The sequence below is a fragment of the Trichoderma breve genome, chromosome 3 (genome assembly GCF_028502605.1).
Source record: "Trichoderma breve strain T069 chromosome 3, whole genome shotgun sequence".
Taxonomy (NCBI): Eukaryota; Fungi; Ascomycota; class Sordariomycetes; order Hypocreales; family Hypocreaceae; genus Trichoderma; species Trichoderma breve.
In genome coordinates, this window is record NC_079234.1 from 4,603,135 (window position 1) to 4,619,262 (window position 16,128).

The following is a 16,128-nucleotide window of genomic DNA, read 5'->3' on the forward strand; positions in this document are numbered from 1 at the left end:
GGGGGCCTTTTAGGCGTATGTGCTGCAAAACTCTGTTAGTGGCCGCCGCCCTAGCAAAGCTTAACCCAAATCTCGGCACGCGAAGGTCTAGATGGATTCAAAAGCTGGGGACAAACTTTGGACTCCGACAAGCAAATGACTCTGGCAAACTACCTAGCAGTCGCCACCAGCGGACCGCTCGATGTCATGCAGCCCGTTGCCGCCTGGTAAAGAATTATCCATCAATCTCTATTACTTGTGGCGTGTCGGCTTGGAACAGGGCAGCCGGAGATATCCGGTAGTGCAGAGGTTCTCGGGAGTTGATCTGGCAAGGCTCTGGGTATGTACATGTGTTCGTATGTTATCATATCAGGCTAAAGTTGTCAATCTCAAACGTGATGCCACTGGGATTAGATTTACGTCGAGCACACGTCAAGGTATGGCATCCAATCAGCGGCACACACAGAAGCGATAGTTGTCACTCAGACACCCAATAAGGCCTGGTATTACTTCGAGTAATAATTCAAGGTAGTATTGAGGCCTATCGGCCACCATCAGTAATGCTACTCGAGCCAACATCAAACACAGTGGCGCCGTCGCATCTTGGAATACAATAGCAATCGGCAAACAGAATGCGGGTACAGGGATACTGAAACGGCCCTTGCTGTTGCCGCCCCCGGTCGTTAAGTTTGCCGACCTCTCGACACACGTTGGTCCCCAGCAATTCGCGTCGTTGCCTGTAGTACTCGTAAGCAGTCTCCAAATTGGGATCTCTTTTACGGGTATCTATCCGTATGGAGAAATAGGTGGCATTACCAGAATAGGCCCGTACTTTGTACTACTGGAGGTTCGGCATCTTCAGTTATATCTTCCACGTTGTAAGTACATGTGCAATATCAGTATCAGTAATTAAGTGGGCGACACGCTACACCTACGGGGCTCTCTTCCATTTCTTTTTCCCCTCCCCGGCACTATTGGATGCTAAGATTGGCGCCACGGTAAGCCTTGCGAGATGCAATTTTCCTTGCTTCTTTTCCCTAAATAATATTTGGTGGCGGTTTGTGGATTCTCATTGGCATATCGAATTCGACTTAGCTGTCATAGGGCAAAGATGTCTCAGTTCGTTCAACACCATCCCAACCCTACCCTCCCTTTTGAGAAACTCCGCGGCACGGAACCCCTGAGGAGCCTCCCGTGTCCTTGAGCCTATGTTCATGGTACCTTCTTACATGTACATACATATGTCCCAGGTGATATTCACCACCCATTCAGAACCTGGCAGTATCCAGGGTGCTCACGGGGCTCCTCTGACCAGATCCCCGGACCAGCTTCGCGAGCAGTCCTCAAAGATGCCAAGCTCATGACACCGATTCAAATTTCTCTTCTAATCTCTGTACCCTTGGGAACTGTCGAGGAAGCCACCTCTCGCCACTTTTTGTGCCCTCAATCATGGCTGTCCAAGACGATATCATAGCTCCAGCGCTGGATCCACAGGCTGAAGAATCCTTCGAAGAAAAAGAAAAGACCCGAAAGAGGACGCTCGGCAATCTACGCCTTGTTCATCCAGAGACGAATGCCGTGATCCTGGTTCCCACGCCGTCCTCCGATCCCAACGACCCCTTAAACTGGTAGGTTAATACCCACGGCAGCTGCTCTGCTCTCCAGTTAACCACTCTGTCCATCTCAGGTCACCATGGCGCAAGTACTACGTCGCCGGGGTTCTTTGCTTGACGATGGCCATGTCCAATTTTCTTGCCGCCGGGCCGGCTATCGCGGTGCCGGCGACGGCAGCCGATTTCTTCCCAGATTCCTTGGCTGATGGCACCTTTGTCACGTCCGCCATTCCAAAGACGGCCTACTTCTTCACCACCACGTCTCTGCTGATAGGACTGGGCAACATCATCTGGGTGCCTGTGGCCAACAAATGGGGCCGCCGGCCAGTGTATGTCGTGAGCTATATGATTTACTTTGCCACGGCGGTATGGCTCATCTTTGAGAAATCGTATACCAGGTTTCTGGCAGGCCGAATCCTCATGGGATTCGGTGCCGGTGCAGCGGAGACGCTTGCTCCCATTACCATTGCCGACATCTTCTTTCTCCACGAAAGAGGCAGGATCATGTCCGCGTACACCTGCTTCTTATCCATAGGGGCATCGGGAGGATTGGTGATTTCCGGCCTCATCACGATTCATCATACTTGGCGAACTATCTATCAGGTTGGCTCTGCCTTGATTGGCTTTGTTCTTCTTGCTCTACTCTTTACTGTGCCCGAGACCAGCTACTCTCGGATCGAAGATTATAGCTCGCCTCCTGCAGATACACCTAGTGATCTATCAACTTCAACTACGACCCAAGGAGAGCTGTCTTCCCCGAAGAAGATGAGCTATTTCGAAACCCTATTAGTATTCAAGGCCGCAAGCACCAAGGAGAACCTCTTCAAGATGATGATTCGCCCCTTTGGCCTCATTGTCCTTCCACCGGTGCTGTGGTCTGCTCTTGCCCTGGCCGTTACTATCGGGTTTCTCGTGGCGGTTTCGTCTAACTCAGCCTCGGCATTTAATACGACGTATGGCTTTGCATCTTACCAGGTTGGACTTTGCTATATTGCTGGCGTGATTGGCTCTTTACTAGGGCTACCTGCAGGAGGACACCTTGGGGATAAGGTTGCAGATATTCTAACAAAGAGAAACGGCGGTATTCGAGAACCTGAAATGCGGCTACCAGCAGTCATGATATCTGCAATCACCGCCCCGCTTGCTCTGGTCCTCTATGGCGTCGGTATCCAGTACAAGCTTCACTGGATATGTCCAACCATAGGAATAGGTCTCCGTAAGAACTACCACTTGCCAGTCCTTGCCTTTTACAAGACAACTGTTGGCGCTAACTATGAGATGCAGTCAATTTCTCCATCACGCAAGCCAACACGATTTGTATCGTCTATGTCATTGACTCGTACCGGCCGGTTGCAGGTGAAATTACTCTGGCAGTTACAGGATTCAAAGGTGAGTCCATCAATGGAACGCCCACTAGACGTCTTTGTTACTAACGAAAAGATACTTCAGCCCTGTTTGCCTTCTTCCTCTCCTTTGAAACAAACCCTTGGATCAATCTATCTGGCTACCGGGACGCGTTTGGAGCCATGGCGGGAATTGCGGGGGGAGTCCTCATTATGTGGATCCCGTTGTATTTCTGGGGAAAGAAAATTAGACATTACTCGTGGAAATGGAGAGTCATCTCTTTCATACACTGGGATAATGATCGCGAAGTGGGCGAATAAATGTCTTAATGTTGGATTTCATGTATTCATGTACGGGCTATTGACTCTTTTGATTAAGGAGTCGACTAAGCGAGATACCCATTTGCACCAGTTAGCAGGCAATCGTCGTTGTCTACGGAGTAGACCAGCCTTGATTAGTTCAGAAAGGTCAAAAAAAATATGCAAGCGCTATCACATTCTCATGGCTAGTAATGTTATAGAACTGCAGGAAACCAATTACACAAGGGGGTGGCTAATGTATTTAGCTCCCCAAGTTCGCTATCCAGCAATTCGTTCTCAAATCTAAAGCCAGAGAAACATAAGGTACCTAGGTAGGTATATGTACCTTAGCTATACCTACATGTAGCTGTAGTACGAGATATTAGAAAAAGGTAGTGGTATTGGCAGAAAATAATAAGAATACCTAGTAGGTACCTAGCGGACACTCAAGGAACCGGATCTACAGGTACCCAAGTAAGTGTTTTAGTAGGAAAACAAATTGAGGCTTCTGGGGTTCCTATGCATCGTGTTCCGTCACTTGTATTCTACGGGGTCGCTGGGGTGCTAGGTAGATAGCTAAATTAGGGCGCCGAGTAGCTACTCTCTAAATATAAGTAGTTAAATTAGATATTCAATAGCCACAGAGTGATATCCAACATTCCGTCCCTAGCATAAAATGAGGCCATCCATGACGCTCCTCAGGTCACTTATACGAGTCCAAACCACGCATAGACTCACAAGTTTGAAACCTCCACGCTCCAACCAGCATCGCACAACAGTGTCAGGTGCACGGGCTTAGTGACTGACTAAGCGCTGGCGCCACCCTCTCGATAAGCTTCAGCCCTCTGCACCGATAAGTGATCGCGTGTCTCAGACCTCAACTCAAAGGGGTTCCGACTACGTCGTGATTCCATGCCCCGTTGTTGTGCTTGATTTTACTGCCTCGTTGCGGCTGCCTCGTTTATAGAAGGTTTGTGGCCTGACCATGACTTGAGCCCTCTCAGGAGGCGTGGTACCGTGTGCATCATCGCTCAAAGTGTCTCGCGCTCGAGGGGGGCTTGAGGTCTATATCAGCCATCAGTTCCCGCCCGCGCACGGCTTATCCCTCGTTCGCAAAGCTGCCCCGGCGTCGCCGGTTGTCTTCATTTACCTGTTTGCCTCTGTTTGAAAAGTGCTGTTCGTCTAAAGACATATTCCAGCATGGCTAGCCAGCAAGGTGGACCGAGCGCCCGAGCGCCCCATGATCATGATGCAAGGGAGGCGAGTCCCAGTGCGGATGCGATACTCGACGCACCATATTCGAGCGACGAAGAACCAAGTCCCCATGGCCTCTCCTGTCGCTGGAGAACATCGGAATTCTACGACCAAGAGTGTTGCCGATACTTCGACTGTCCCTCTCATCTCGTTGAGAGGCGGCTTTCTGTCGATGATACCGGCGAACCCAGCCTTCCGAGAGAGAGCGTCGTCGAGGTGGCAGAAGCTCGACAAGGTAGCATCTCCCCGAGGACTTCTATCGAAGACGAGCATCCGGTACCTGACCACGACGGCACCACGGCCGAGCCACAACAGAGAGACGACGAAACTCTGATTGCTGATACTTCAGCGCCACTATCGAGCTTATCATCTGGGTTAGCTGCCGAGAGAGAGGCTGTGAGCGCGACGAGGGCTGCATCAGCAGCGAATCCCACAGCCCTCCCTGCCAGAACATCGTCCTTACCGATCCGCACTCGCGTTCCTTCTAGAAGCATTGACTTGCAATCTAGCGATCCGTTGGGTAGTGATATCTGGGGCGAGTCCTCTGATCACGGCGGTCGAGCATTTACGGCCAGCGCATCGGCAACGGATTTGTCAGGCAGCAGCTCACCCAGAATGTCTGCTCGGGATCAGCTATCTGCCGTGTATGGCGCTGATACGAATGAAGGCAGCGGCTTACTTCAGTCACTGTTCGGACCACCTGAGCGCGAGCGCGAGCGTGAGCGTGAGCGCACAGGATCAGTTGTTCTTCCTAGGTGGCAACCGGATGCCGAGGTGACATACTGCCCTATTTGCCGCACTCAGTTTAGTATCTTTGTGCGCAAACATCATTGCAGGTATGCTCTCTCGTCGTGGTATAGTCAGAAGAGGTAGAGAAGACATGACTGACTAATGGGTGAATAGAAAATGTGGGAGAGTCGTTTGCAACTCTTGCTCACCCCATAGGATCATTATTCCGCACCAATTTATTGTTAGAGCGCCTGGCTCAGAAGTACCGCTTCCCCCGGCACTGCTCTACGGCTCGGGTGCGAGCTATGTCGATATGAATGGACTCTCCGGGGGCGAGCGAGTGCGCCTCTGCAACCCGTGCGTCCCTGATCCCAATACTGCACCTCCACAAAGTCCAACTTCTCCTGCCCTTTCGCCGCGTGAGGCACGACGCAGGTCCCGGACCAGCCTAGGGGCCGGATATCCTGCTCCGCCTCCTGTAAATCGATACGGAGGAGTTTTTGCGGCTGGCCAGAGCAATGATCCTTATCAGTTCTACACCTCTAGGACAAGGAGTATCACCATGGTAAGCGCAAGAGATGTGATGTGATTCACTACGGGAAAAGCGCTTCTTTCTGACATGTTGTTTCACTAGGATCCAACTGGACAAAGGGCAGGAGGTGCTTCGTCCTCTTCCTCCTCCTCACGTAGGCGCAGCGCCCATTACGAAGTGGCATCCATTAATCGGCTGATGGCGGCTGGACCATCGCCTTTCAGTATGCCAAACCAGCACCATATCCATCGACGTCGTTTAACTGGAGAGTCCGGGTCATCGTCACGGCAGCGTGCTTTACCCCCTCCTCCACAGATTGCGGAAGAGGATGAGTGCCCCATTTGCCACTTGGAGCTGCCATCTCGGGAACTGCCGAATTTTGAGGCTCTTCGAGAGTCGCATATTACTTCCTGTATCCAATCACACAGCACATATGGCAGTCCTCGTGGGGCATCGGACGGCGCTGCACCGCTCCCCCCTCCCAGGCGCACTGGCATGTATACGTATCCCGCCACGGAGAAGGACTGCATTGATGACGCAGAATGCACCATCTGCTTAGAGGAGTTTACCGTCGGCATTCCCATGGCGCGGCTTGAGTGCCTTTGTCGGTTTCACCGGTCTTGTATTTCAGCCTGGTTTGTCAATCATCCGGGGAGATGTCCCGTGCATCAACACGACGGATTCGGGTACTAGATGGAAGATAGGCGGCGGACGGCCGGTTGTTTGGTTGTTTTACAGATTCGTTCGTTTGCATATTGGAGTATTCGGCGCACTTGAGGCCAGATTTGAAAGATTTTACAGCTTGCTTGCCCAGGCATATACCGGATTCCCCTCCTTTTGATGATATCACTTATTTCGTACAGCATGCAGACTACAGGCCAAGGGGTGCTGCTGGCAAATAACAGTCTCGGGTTAGCTGAAGCGAATTTAACGAATTTAAGAGATGTATGGTAGCGTTTGAAATTAATATACAGAACTCCCTTCTTCTCTTTCTGTCTGCAATGTACAATTTATCGTCACCGACATCTTCTTGGGCCTCTGGCAGTGCTTCAATCACTCGTATCCATTCAATGTTGTGAACACATAGGCAGCAGCAGTGAATGGGAAACCGGTAATTTTCGGATCACATGCGGAAGTGCTTGCATTGGCATCTGAGATTGTCGTGATACTATTCGTCCAAACGCAAAGCCCTCCCTCAAAACGCCATGCCGGCGACGATCAAGAAAACCAGGATTCTAAATGTCGTACAGCCGCACCGGTTCTTGGAGTGTAGGACATATATATTACCCCGCAATTGCCGACACGGCAGCTCACATGTCCGGGGCTTGATTTTTGACAGCTTGAAACAGCACTGTTTGAGGTGACGTGGTGCTTTGCACCACGAGTCCTCGTGTTTGTATATTACATGTATTACTATAATAATCACAACCTTGCTGAAAAATGGTGTGGCTTGCCTTTTTCTTATATTTGTAGATCATCAATCTAGCACGCTCGTGTTCGCCTATCTTCAAAGGATGGGGCAGATGAAAAAAAGATCAAGGATTCTTCTTCTGCCTTCCATTGAAGAAAATATTTCTAGGCATGACTTCATTCCATGTAGATCGTCCAGAGCCCGACCGATCGGGGCCTGTGACGCTAGGGACGAAGGTGGTTTAGTGACGAGGAACGAGTGTCGCATCCCTGTTTGCTTTGGTCGATGCATGGAACCTCGGTGGTTGCATGAAGTTTTGGTTAGTTGGTTAGTTGAGTGACCCAGTTGATGTTAGGTTGCTGCTCGGGAGGAGTGGCGTGTTCACATGGACGATGGGAAGCGATTTATTTGTCTGTTGCTATTCGTTTACGTGGAACAGCACTAATATAGCCATACATACCTGCATGTTGAGGGATACCGGCTGAGGTTGTCCTCGCACCCTGTCCAACGAAGTTTGAGCCGTCTACATTACATGCTACTGATATATCAGATAAGGGTGCGTAAAAGGCTCAATTACGTTGTGTTGTTGCAAATCATTGTAATCCAATCCGATACTACAAGCACAGCATAATGGATGGACTATGTTGGATACAAGTTGTCTCTTACTTGTCATCGTTGTTCAACCACGAGCTCTTATACTGCATCTATTCAGACTCCTAAACCGAGACCTCGGCTAGACAAAGCATTACTATACTCCTCACTCAGTTGAAGAGATGACGGTGGATGGCGGCTAATAAGGAGGATATCCACAAACAGGACCAGACTTCTTTAGCAGTTCTAGTGCTGCAGGCCCGCGGATATTTCGATCCGAAATGAGATTTGATTTCACCCTTTTTTACCCTCTCGCTCCACAAGACCGACGATTGCGGCCTTTCTTCAAAAAGTGCCACCATCTGCAAGCAGCCATGGCAGGCGAGATGCTTGCTGCACTGTGGTACCAATCTTAAGCATCCTTATTTGCCATCCATGGATATTTTTAATTTTTTGCTGCCTGAGATTACATATACTTGGCATCAATGCCGTCTCCTTTTGTTTGGTGCCCCCTTGCTGATGGAATTCTGCACTGCACTCATATGTTACCCGACCAGGACCGTTTCGTCACGCAGTCGTACCCGACGGTGGAGTGAGAAAGTTTCAATGCTGATAAGCGCTCACCCGCACTCTTCATGATGCAGAGACATCAACGGATCCATAGCTGCATGCAGAGCGGCAGAATAGAAAATAGTCGAGGCCTCCTACTGCTGCCGGATTTCCACTGTTAGCGGCCACGATAGCGCTTAACCACCGCTGGGATGGGGCCACCACAGGCTCCAGAGCATCCCGCAGCACAACACCCCTCCAAAGCTAGGCGCTAAAACCTCCAGCTGCAGCGGCCCCCCTTAGCAGGCGCCAATCGCACAGGTTGGGAGTGACCATTCCATGTTCCCTTGCCTGCCCGGCCCGCGCTAGCACTGACAATTACGTCGTCGCCACGCTTTCAGCAGTGCAGGGGAGGGCCAGCGAAGCTGCAGTGGGGTCCAACAGCCAAGCTCACCACCTAGCTCCACTGTAGCTCCTGGCTGGCAGACCTGTAGCACCCTGCCGCGCTGAGCTTAGACACAGAGTACATGTGCGCACGCTACAACTCGCACACACGGGACAGGTACCGCTTGTCGTACACGCCAGTTTTCTTGATGATAATCGTCTCTGCGCCACGGACAATCGACCTGTCGTCAGCTCCACCCACCACTTCTTTTGACTCTCTTTTCTTTCTCGTTTCCAGCTTTCGCGTCTTGTGCCGAGCCACACGTGCATTAGTTTGTGGCTTTGTCCAGAAAATCAAAAGGTGTGATCTTTCTGCCACTAGCTGTCCTCTTTTCCCTTTGGCCATTGCTTCGGTTTCCGACATCGTCCAGCCTTGTTCTTTCTTCCCTTTGATAGCCCCGATCAGCTCAAGCGGGCCTTGGACACAATCGTGCTGACCGTAAAATAAAATATCCATAGAGAACCGTTTCCCTTTTTTTCTTTCCTGCTTCCCCTTTTATCATTCGCGGCCCAGCTCGGTTGCTTTTGACACTTGACATATCTGGCCACTGCCCCTCCATAAGCTGCCGGGCTTCTGAATGACGTTATCGCAAAGCAACCAGATCAATTGAACGGCCCAGTTGGTGCACACGAGCAATAGTTGCAACAGCGCCCATTGCTGGCCATCATGTCGGCCCAGGAGGCGCGCGAACTCAAGCTGCAGGGGGCCATCGAGGCTGCTCAAGACCCCGGGATTGCGGTATCGGCTGACGACGCTGAAAGGCTCATGGTCGATCAAGCTAGAAATGCTGGTGCTCCCGCCTTCCACTTCGACCCCAATGCTACTATAGAAGAAAAGCGTTCTCAGGTCGCTGCCGTATGATGCATCCCCCTTTCCCAAGTCCTATAAAAACAGGCGAATGCTGATAATGCATCTCTATCCAGGCTATCCCTCCCGAACTTCAGCATCTTAGACGGAACAAGGCTACGGCCATCGCAACGGATGTCGACGACGGTACTGGCCCGGATGAAGAGCTCCCGGAACCGACAAAAGAAGGTGTTGTCGAAGTGAGCAAGGATGAACAGAGCAAAACTCTAGCCAATGGGGATGATGCCGAGGTCCCCTACTCGCGAACAGGCTGGGCTCCTCAGATTGGATGGCCTGTCGAGAGTGCGCTTGAAGCTGAGAGCCTGCTCGATCACACTACATGGGTTGAAAGCCAGCTGCCGGATCATCTGTTTGGAGGTAGGTTTCATTGGCCCAACAAAAACAATATCGCAATCTTACACGGATAAACAGATTGGTACCACAACACCGGCGTTATTATCTTCGCCTGTATCGCCTCATGGCTTGTAGCGGTTTTCGGCGGCGGTCTCGGCTGGGTAATCATGGTCATGGCAATTTGCGGCACCTACTATCGGACTTCCTTGAGACGAGTGCGCCGGAACTTTCGTGATGACATCACCCGAGAGATGGCCCTTAAGAGGCTCGAGGCTGATCATGAATCTCTTGAGTGGATCAATTCATTCATGGTCAAGTTTTGGCCCATCTACCAGCCCGTCCTCGCCCAAACCATCGTCAACACTGTCGACCAAGTGCTATCCTCTGCGACACCGGCTTTTCTGGACAGTCTCAAACTCAAGACCTTCACGCTGGGTACTAAGCCCCCCCGCATGGAGCATGTGAAGACTTACCCCAATGTGGGAGACGATATTGTTAGAATGGACTGGAAATTCAGCTTCACGCCCAATGACACTACCGATATGACTAAGAAGCAGATCAAGAACAAAATCAACCCCAAGGTTGTACTGGAAATCCGAGTCGGAAAGGCCATGATCAGTAAAGGCCTTGACGTCATTGTCGAGGATATGGCTTTCTCGGGTATCATGCGACTCAATATCAAACTGCAGATTCCTTTCCCACACGTCGAGAAGATTGAAATGTGTTTCCTGGAGAAGCCAACCATTGACTATGTTTGCAAGCCCCTCGGTGGTGAGAGCTTTGGCTTTGATATTAATTTCATTCCGGGTCTGGAAAAATTCATCTTGGAACAGATTCATGGCAACCTAGCGCCCATGATGTATGCTCCTCACGTCTTCCCTATCGAAGTCGCCAAGATGCTTGCGGGATCACCCGTCGATCAGGCCATTGGTGTGCTCGTCGTGACACTTCACGGAGCACACAACCTCAAGAATACCGATAATTTTGCGGGCACCGTTGATCCATACGCCGTTCTTACTCTGAACCGCCGCCAAGAACTTGCGCGAACCAAAACTATCGACGATAATCCCAACCCAAGATGGAATGAAACCCATTATATCATTGTTACTTCTTTCAACGACACTCTGGATATTCAGGTCTTCGACAAGAATGGCTTCCGCAAGTCCAAGGAATTGGGTGTGGCATCTTTTCCCTTGGAGAGAATTGAGGAACTTCACGTGTACGAAAACGAACGTCTCGAGGTTCTCGCTGCCGGCAAAAACCGTGGTGTGGTCTCTTGCGACCTCCGTTTCTTCCCGGTCCTCGAAGGCCTGAAAGGCGAAGATGGCAAAGTGGAGCCTCCTCCGGTCTCCAATCAGGGTATTCTGCGCTTCACTGTTGAGCAGGCCAAAGACTTGGATGGAACCAAAAGTCTCGTCGGCCTTCTCAACCCCTATGCTGTCATGTTCCTCAACGGTAAGGTCATCCACCAGACAAAGAAGCTTAAACGTGTCAACAACCCCATCTGGGACAATGGCTCCAAGGAAATTCTCATCACAGATCGCAAGAGGGCAAAACTTGGCGTTACTATCAAGGATGACCGAGATCTTGCCTCTGACTTGACTCTCGGAAAATATCAAATTAAGCTCGATGACCTCCTGGAATGCATGGAACAAGGCAAAGAATGGTATCACCTCTCAGGCGCTCAAACCGGCCGCGTCAAGATGATGGCACAGTGGAAACCAGTGGCCATTTCAGGCGTGGCTGGCACCGGTGGCTACATCACACCAATTGGCGTCATGCGGCTTCATTTCCAGAAGGCAAATGATCTCCGTAACTTTGAAGCTTTTGGCAAATCCGATCCATATGTCCGAGTTCTTCTTTCTGGTATTGACAAGGCGCGAACGGTAACGTTCAAGAATGACCTGAATCCTGTATGGGATGAAGTCCTCTACGTTCCTGTTCATTCTGCTCGAGACAGACTCACTCTTGAGGTAATGGACGAGGAGAAGGTTGGCAAAGATCGTTCCCTCGGATTGTGTGAAGTCTCTGCAGCGGATTATATTCAGCAAGATGAGCTTGGCGAGTATCTCGTGCATGATACAAAGCGCGTTCTCCAGAGCGAACTCCGCATTCACGGCAAGGGCATTTCCAAAGGTACATTGACCTACACCGTTGCATTCTATCCCTGCCTCAACATCGCCGATCCTGAAGAGGAAGAGGAGGAGGCGGCAGAAGCTGCTGAAGAAAATGGCGAAGAACCCAGGGCCTCCCTTGACAGACCACAAAGCTCCGCCTCTAAATCTGCACCAAAGCCATCCCTCGACGCATCCAGAAAATCAGTCGATGTGTCCAGGAAATCGGTTGATACGGCCAAGTTGAGCGCTGCTACAGGCGAGGATGGCCGGCCGATCTCGCCGGCGTCGATGAGGTCGTCGATGTCAGTAGAGAAGAAGGGACCGCCCAAGATCCGGCTGAGCCCCGAAGAATTGCTCAGATATGAGAGCGGCGTTCTCATCTTCAGACTATTGGAATCGGAGATGCCCGAAAGGGATAGCCAACTGGAAATTTACGTGGACGACATGGCTTACCCGTCTTATACATCCACAATAGTGCCATCAAAGTCGCACAAGTTTGACGAGATTGGCGACTGTATCATCCGAGAGCTGGACTTTTCTCGTTTGACGATCAAGGCACGGAAGAAGGGCGATGATGCCGAAGATACTCTGGCGTACTTGTCTGGCAATACGTTGGAGACATTGAAGCAATGTCTGGTAAGTCAAAGTAATGCGTTGTGATTTCGTCCCACTCAGATTGATATTTCCCTCGTATTCCCCCGATAATCATCACCTTGACTATGATTACTATATAATGCGTAGAAACATGTGCTAACATCATATGCAGAACAATCCCACAACATTGAAGCTCAAGAGCGACGATGGCAAGTCCAGCTGGGTCAAGGTTAGCCTCAAGTATATCCCCCTCAAGATGGATTTGGACGCCAGCGAGAGTATCAACAACATGGGCAACCTCCGTGTCGATGTCTTGAGCGGCACAGACTTGCCGTCGGCAGACAGGAACGGGAAGAGCGACCCTTACTGCAAGTTCGAGTTGAACGACGTGGAAGTATACAAGACGAAGGTGCAGAAGAAGACATTGTCGCCAGTGTGGAACGAGTTCTTTGAGGTTTCTGTGCCATCGAGGACAGGAGCCCACTTTGTGTGCAACGTCTACGATTACGACTTTGCTGACAAGCCTGATTTCTTGGGCGCCACCGTCATCAGGCTAGACAATCTCCAGCCTTTCAAGGCCATGGAGCAGAGCTTCCCGCTGGATGGCAAGTCGGGAAGCATCAAACTCCGAATGGTTTTCCGTCCCGATTACGTTACTCGTGCAAGACAAGGCACGTCAACGTTCCAGGGCACTTTTGGCGGCACCTCTCGCATCGTTACTGGAGTAGCCGGAGTGCCGTTCAAGGGAGCCACCGCTGTAGGTCACGGCGTGGGCAGAGGTGCCTCGTTCTTGAAGCGCGGCATCCTTGGTAAAAAGGATCGGGATGACCCCAACGGTTCGTTGTCGGAGCTCACAGAGGTGCCTACAGTGCCAAGTATCATTACCAATGGCAGCGATTTCCCCAACAGCAACAACAACTCCAACCCCAGCACCAGGCCAACAACCAGCGCCGTGGATGGTTCTAGGGATATCCCTCCGCATCTGACACCCGAGGGCTCTGGTCATAACAGAACCAGGAGCTTCGGCAGCTCTTCGGTGCACAGCGCCATGGGCTTTGGAGCTCCCACCGGAACAGCAACGTTTACCGTTGTTGGCGCTTCCGGATATTCTCATTCCACAGACCTGTACATCCTCATCACCCAAATCTCGCCTAGGGAAAAGGTTGTTGGCAAAACGAAGCACTACAAGTCGCCCAATGGGCAGTGGACCTTTGACGAGACGTTCCGTTTCAGCTGCACTCCTGATGCACAGTTCAAGATTGAGGCCAGAGGTGAACATTTGTTTGGCAGCGATGACGGTTTGGGAGAGCATTTTTACTTTGTTGACGAGACCGGCAGCGCCGGTGCAAAGGATCTCAGCGTTGGCGCTGGCACGGTGACAGTCAAGAGCTCTTTCCAACCTGCGGAGGAGAAGTATCCCGACAGCCCCAAGTCCTTCTCACGACGCGGCTTTCTGAGCAAGCGAGAGGCGCGGAGTCGAGACCCATCGCAAAATCCTTGAGCGATTCAGCAACAAAAGCTTTTGTTCAATCCTTCCAGTTCCTTCCAAGGCTCTCATGGGTCTCCATTCGGGATCGAGTATCTGTATTTGTTTTACAAGTTGCTTCTAACGCAATGTCACGGCCGTATCTTCGCTCTCTACGTCGGCTCCAATGATTCGTTTGCTTCTTGTCGTTTTCTTTCGACTCTTTTTTATGGAATTGCAGCTCTGTATTATTTGTTATAGCCTATCTGCCTGGAGTCTGAGGTGATGGATGGGAGGAAACGGTATGGGGGTTCTATGATGTATATATATATATATAAACAGTGCGGGTCAGGCGAGGTCAAATGGGACAGCGAATGCATTTTATTTTATTTATTTATTTATTGGATAGTGCCAATAATCTCATCTAGGACTTTTGATTCAATGTTTTCTCTCTTTTTTTCTTACCCAGCATCTATTATCATCCAAATATGTATGCATACCTGTAGACTAGGGTGATGCGCAATTGTTTGCTGATACAGACTAAGTCCATCAGGCAACAAGGCCGCCAAAAATCGCCGAGCGTAACTTAGTCAGCACGCTCGAATTATGGCCAATCAGAAGCTCGTGTTGCTCGAAAGAGAGCAGTGACGCGCGATACGGAAGCTGCCTGACCTGGTAGGCTCTTGAGGTACTCGGAACGAGGGGCGTCTTTTGGCCTTTCAATTCTCAACCACGAACCGCCAAATACCACAATCGCCAAGCTCGACAACTGCGGGCTGCATCCATTTGGAATTCTGCCTCGACCTACAAGAATCCGCGAATTTACTCGCAGCGGTACTGAGGGCATTGATTTGATCCGATTTGATCTGGACTTGTGGCCTGGAGGGGTCTTTTCTAAGCATCACACATAGCCACCACCTTATTCTTCTTCTTCTCTTCGCAGACACGATACGATGGATTCTCTCGTGGCCAAGTACAGCCGGCCGGCGTTTGCCCAGAACGAGCCTCTCGAGGATGACGAGCTCAGCAATGAGCTGATGAACCCGGCGGATCACTTGTCGCTCAACTTTGCCATGCCGCCCATTGCCCAGGTACGTTTTGGTTCCTACTAGCCATAGCTTCGGTGATGGCTTCTCTGTATTAGAATGTCGAGTAGAAGCTGACCGTTAATGCTTCCCAGCCCTCTGCATGGCTCCGCGCTGCCACAGACGACCGCTCCAACCCCGACTGTCCCATCAAGATTGCCCACGGAACGACGACGCTTGCCTTCCGCTTCCAGGGCGGCATCATCGTGGCCACTGATTCGCGAGCCACGGCCGGCAACTGGATTGCCTCACAGACGGTCAAGAAGGTGATTGAGATCAACAGCGTGCTGCTGGGAACCATGGCCGGTGGCGCCGCAGACTGCCAGTACTGGCTGGCCTGGCTGGGCATGCAGTGCCGCCTCCACGAGCTTCGCCACAAGCGCCGCATCAGCGTCGCCGCCGCCAGCAAGATCCTGGCCAACCTCATCTACAGCTACAAGGGCATGGGCCTCAGCATGGGCACCATGTGCGCCGGCGTGACCAAGGAGGAGGGCCCGGCTCTGTACTACGTCGACAGCGACGGCACGCGACTGTCGGGCAACATGTTCTGTGTGGGCAGTGGACAGACATTCGCCTATGGTGTGTTGGATTCAGAGTACAAGTACGATCTGACCGACGAGGAGGCCTTGGAATTGGGCAAGCGGAGTATCTTGGCTGCGACGCACCGTGATGCGTACTCTGGTGGATACATCAACCTGTACCACGTCAAGGAGGCGGGCTGGGTCAAGCACGGCTTCCTCGACACGAATCCGATCTTCTGGGAGACGAAGCTGGAAAAGGGCGAGTTTTCAAACGTCACGAGCGCGCTGGCGTAGAAGTGGAGAGATGGAGGTTTTTAATTTAAAGCATGAGAAATAAGAATTGAATGGGGCTCGATGAATCTTTGTATTGCAGTGCCGGGAGAAGATGAAGAAAGCAGTA

General features: G+C 51.2%; 4 protein-coding genes across 4 annotated transcripts; all 4 read left to right on the forward strand.

Annotated features, from left to right (window-relative positions):
* Window positions 1-1,428: 1,428 nt before the first annotated feature.
* Window positions 1,429-3,256, forward strand: T069G_05811 (major facilitator superfamily domain-containing protein; the record flags this gene model as incomplete). Its single annotated transcript, XM_056173021.1, has 5 exons — window positions 1,429-1,607; window positions 1,667-1,921; window positions 1,991-2,808; window positions 2,877-2,981; window positions 3,042-3,256. The coding sequence occupies 5 exons, from the start codon at window positions 1,429-1,431 to the stop codon at window positions 3,254-3,256; spliced, it is 1,572 nt and encodes a 523-aa protein (XP_056029879.1).
* A 1,179-nt stretch (window positions 3,257-4,435) lies between these two features.
* Window positions 4,436-6,443, forward strand: T069G_05812 (FYVE zinc finger domain-containing protein; the record flags this gene model as incomplete). The annotated part of the gene is made up of 3 exons (XM_056173022.1): window positions 4,436-5,325; window positions 5,393-5,783; window positions 5,853-6,443. The coding sequence occupies 3 exons, from the start codon at window positions 4,436-4,438 to the stop codon at window positions 6,441-6,443; spliced, it is 1,872 nt and encodes a 623-aa protein (XP_056029880.1).
* A 2,969-nt stretch (window positions 6,444-9,412) lies between these two features.
* On the forward strand, window positions 9,413-14,158 carry T069G_05813 (c2 domain-containing protein; the record flags this gene model as incomplete). The annotated part of the gene is made up of 5 exons (XM_056173023.1): window positions 9,413-9,601; window positions 9,670-9,970; window positions 10,025-11,401; window positions 11,486-12,699; window positions 12,830-14,158. The coding sequence occupies 5 exons, from the start codon at window positions 9,413-9,415 to the stop codon at window positions 14,156-14,158; spliced, it is 4,410 nt and encodes a 1,469-aa protein (XP_056029881.1).
* A 917-nt stretch (window positions 14,159-15,075) lies between these two features.
* On the forward strand, window positions 15,076-16,022 carry T069G_05814 (proteasome subunit domain-containing protein; the record flags this gene model as incomplete). The annotated part of the gene is made up of 2 exons (XM_056173024.1): window positions 15,076-15,213; window positions 15,303-16,022. The coding sequence occupies 2 exons, from the start codon at window positions 15,076-15,078 to the stop codon at window positions 16,020-16,022; spliced, it is 858 nt and encodes a 285-aa protein (XP_056029882.1).
* Window positions 16,023-16,128: the final 106 nt, after the last annotated feature.